This window comes from Ptychodera flava, chromosome 22, assembly GCF_041260155.1.
Source record: "Ptychodera flava strain L36383 chromosome 22, AS_Pfla_20210202, whole genome shotgun sequence".
In the NCBI taxonomy this organism is placed as follows: Eukaryota; Metazoa; Hemichordata; class Enteropneusta; family Ptychoderidae; genus Ptychodera; species Ptychodera flava.
Window position 1 is genome coordinate 30,768,918 of NC_091949.1, and position 3,821 is coordinate 30,772,738.

The 3,821-nt window shown below is 39.8% G+C and overlaps 1 protein-coding gene across 1 annotated transcript; it reads left to right on the forward strand.

The window, feature by feature from the left end:
• Nucleotides 1–1,862: 1,862 nt before the first annotated feature.
• LOC139122332 (uncharacterized) lies at nucleotides 1,863–3,119 on the forward strand. The gene has a single exon (XM_070687727.1). It carries the CDS (start codon nucleotides 1,863–1,865, stop codon nucleotides 3,117–3,119), a length of 1,257 nt encoding a protein of 418 aa, XP_070543828.1.
• The last annotated feature ends 702 nt before the right edge of the window (nucleotides 3,120–3,821 follow it).

Consider the following 3,821-nt stretch of genomic DNA (forward strand, 5'->3'; position numbering starts at 1 on the left):
TATATTTAAAAATCCTCCCAGTAATATCATGATAGGTGAGTCCATGCGGGAAGTCTGTGTGATACGTCACGTTTTAATTGCTGGTCATATTGAGCTGTTAATATCATGTAAATTTACTAAAGAAAGGTGTAGGATTGAAGGATATTTCACAGGGACGAGGGTAAAGTGACAAAGTTTCGTTATTGTAACCTTTCCCTATAAAAATTAGGGCAGGTTAAGATTTATTTTTATTGACAAAACCCCATAAAATACGGTAAAATTTAGTGAATTTACTCAAATTTTTGTGAAACGAAAAAAATGTGAATTGTCTGTAGGCTTTCCTAGGGTAGGCCGTGTTACCGGAAACAAACATGTTTGTTTTATTTGTCCTGACTTTTGTTTTTATTGGACGCTGTATAACACTTGATTCTAAATTCTGAATCGTGTCAACACCGGAAAAAAGTTAGGATTCACAAAAATATACCCCGAATGATAACAAAGTCACGCACTGGACGATGCCCAGCGATAGGGTTTGAATTTATCTGAAATAAGAACTTCAATTTCTTCACTGTGAACGACACGGCACTTCGCGCTTCCCTAAAGCTTTGCGGAGGAGTTTAACGCGTTCCTGGCTCAGTCGCCATGTGTAATAGCGCATTCGGAAAAGGCTATATTATCCACTTTATAAGTAAAATTCGACCATGAACGATTAATAATAATAATGTTATTCAGAAAATACCTGCATTTATGTCCTTATACATTGTATGCTTTGGTAGTGTCATTGATGTTTCGTGAGCTGATCCAGGCGGACTAGCCTCGTTCAAGTCGCAGAACGGAAGGATACTCGGAACACTATGGGTGTTCTTGTCCCCGCCGTTTCTTTATTGAAGATAGCGATCCGACTTTAACATTATACCATCTGCACGTTACACTTAACAACGGTTCGAATGCCTGTGCTGACTCGGTCACGAAGCCTATATATGCAATAAAGACATAGTTATATGCACCACCAAGATAGCTTAGTCCATTTATGCGCAGTACATCCATAGGTCGTGTCAGGCTAGAGCAAATGTTAATTCTTTGACAATGTGCATACTACTTTGGGAATAGGAGCAGGGTTTAATTGTGAAAATGTTCTTTCCATCGATGTTATTGTCGACATGAAGTGAGCCTATTTACCTACAGTGGCCACTGCACTGTAGTAGTAGTTCAAAATTGAATTTAATCCCGTCTTTGTGGTTAAATCTATAGACTGAATTGAGATGCCAAGCCATTTAGTACTCTCAGACCTCTAATGATGCATAACTAAAGTATCTAACACGATTTGAACTGATTTGGGATAATTAGCTCTTTATATTTTTTTAATTTCTCAAAAGTGTTAGGAGCATTACAGCTGAATGTTGCAATATTACAAATTACTCATAAAAACAAGTGTGTAACTTGAAAAGAAAAGCAGATGAGCTTACATTTGCAGGTTAAAACAACCTTACTTTACGATCCTATCATCCCAAATTAGTTCCAATCGTGTTATCTACAAAGTAAACGAAATGTACTCCAGAAATATGATTAGCGGGAAGGGTAGATTCATTAATTATTTATCATCTCCTATGAGGGTTATGAATATTTGAGTGCATAGGGGTTCACCAATTTTCACCAAGGCACGAAGAAAAATAGGCACGCCCATCGTAGACCGTAATAACTCCTTTTTGACAGAGTGTCAATTTTGATCAAATGGATGGACGCTAGTTTCGTCCTGGAGGCGGGACAATCCCTATCATGCATGTCATTTAAGGAAAGCTTATCTACAGATACAACACTCTGGACGGGGAAGTTAGTCATTCGGTAACCTACACGAACCATAGCGCACAGACTTCTCATCCAACATGTTTTCCGCTATCGGAAGATTAGTCAACGCACGTCTAGCATTCCGTCGTGTTTTCTCAACTGGAAGGAGCGCTGTCTTCCAGATGCAAAGCCGTCAGCACGACAATCGAGTCGACCAGGAATTGAGAGAAATGGTGCACAGATACGATCTTTCAGTTCCCATAGATCGAGCCATTACTCCACCCTCATCCTGGTATACAAGTCCCGCTATGTACAAACTTGAGAAAGATACAGTTTTCAAGAACAACTGGCTTGCAATTGGTCGAAAAGATCAGGTACAGCATGCCGGGCAGTATTTTACAGCGAATGTGGTAGGCGAACCATTGGTGGTCTGTAGAGATCTACAGGGACAGCTACGAGCTTTCCTAAACGTGTGTTGTCACAGAGGTATGCCAGTAGCCAAGGGAGAAGACACCGTCAGCCAATTCGACTGTTCTTATCACGGATGGTCCTATGCATTGGATGGCAGGCTTTTGAAGGCAACCAAAATGAAGGGAATCCAAAACTTTAAGGCCAAAGAGAACGGATTGAAGTCGCTGGCAGTGACCACCTGGGGTCCATTTGTGCTTGTGAAGATGACTGGCAACTCAACTGGTGTTGAAAGTAAAGGCTTGAAACTAGACAAAGTGGAGACAGTTCTCAAACAGTTGGACTATGACCCTGATGTGGAAGACGTCGTCTTTGCGAAGCGAATCACCCGTACAATCAACAGCAACTGGAAAACTGTGGTTGAAAACTTTAGCGATGGTGGCTACCATGTTGACGTAACTCACAAAACATTTAGCGATGGCTACTACGATGCGTCAACGCTGCAGATGTTAGATGTAACTGAAGATTTTACTATTCAGGTGTTAAAGACAAATCCAAACAACCCGAAAGCAGAGACACGTATCGGTAAAAGTTCTACATACATCTACATTTATCCAAATTTCATGATCAGCAGATATGGGCCATGGGTTGAGGCAATAACCTTAATTCCTCATGAATATGACCGTACAGATTTCGTCTTCGACTTCTTTCTGGATAAGTCATACTTTCAGAACAAACCAAGAGATGAAGTAAGCAATTTTATCGAAGAGAGTGTTGGCCTGGCTGATAAAATACAGGATGAAGATGACGAAATCTGCGAGGGAGTCCACTTAGGTTTGATGTCTTCTGCCTACGATGCTGGTCGTTATGTACCCAGAGTTGAAATGTCACAGTATGTTTTCCATCAACGATTAGCGAAAGAACTCCGGTCATCAGAAAACATTTAAACCAATTCCTTGGTGGCAGTTCAAGTCAAACAAAATGTAGTGGGTGAATCAGGATTGTAATATAAAGTTGAAGTTTGCATGATGGTAAAATTATTTTGATGATGATGGTGATAATTGCTGTTGTTGTTGTTGCTGTTGCTGCTGTTATTTAGTAGTAATAGCGGTAGTAGAATGAGTTGTTTTTGTCATCATAGTCACTGTCATCATCATCATCGTCACACTTTACTCAAAATCAACAGCCTAGAACATAATTGGAACTAATTTGGGATAATTGGATCTTTATATTTTTCAAATTTCTCAAAAGTGTTATGTTCCATATAGCTGAATGTAGCGATATTACAAATTACTCATAAAAACACATGTGTAAGGGACTGGACATAAATTACAGAGGAGTGGGTGGGCCGGTATTTTTTGGGGGTGGGTCGCCATTTTTCGCGCAAGCATTTTTGAAGGGTCATAAAATTTTGTGCAATGGGGGAACGTCACCATCTTTCATTGATCAAAGCTAAACTTGCAAGTGCACCTATTGAAGAATATGGAATACTGAAATTAACAAAAAAATACCTTCTGGCAGTTTCATTTTCTTCCATTTTCATTTTCGCCGCGCCTTTCCAGTAAGTTTTAGGCTGTATTCAACAGTTTATTGATGATCCAAGCAGCCACATTGAGGCAAAAGATTTAGGTTAACGTTGTCCTGATTTC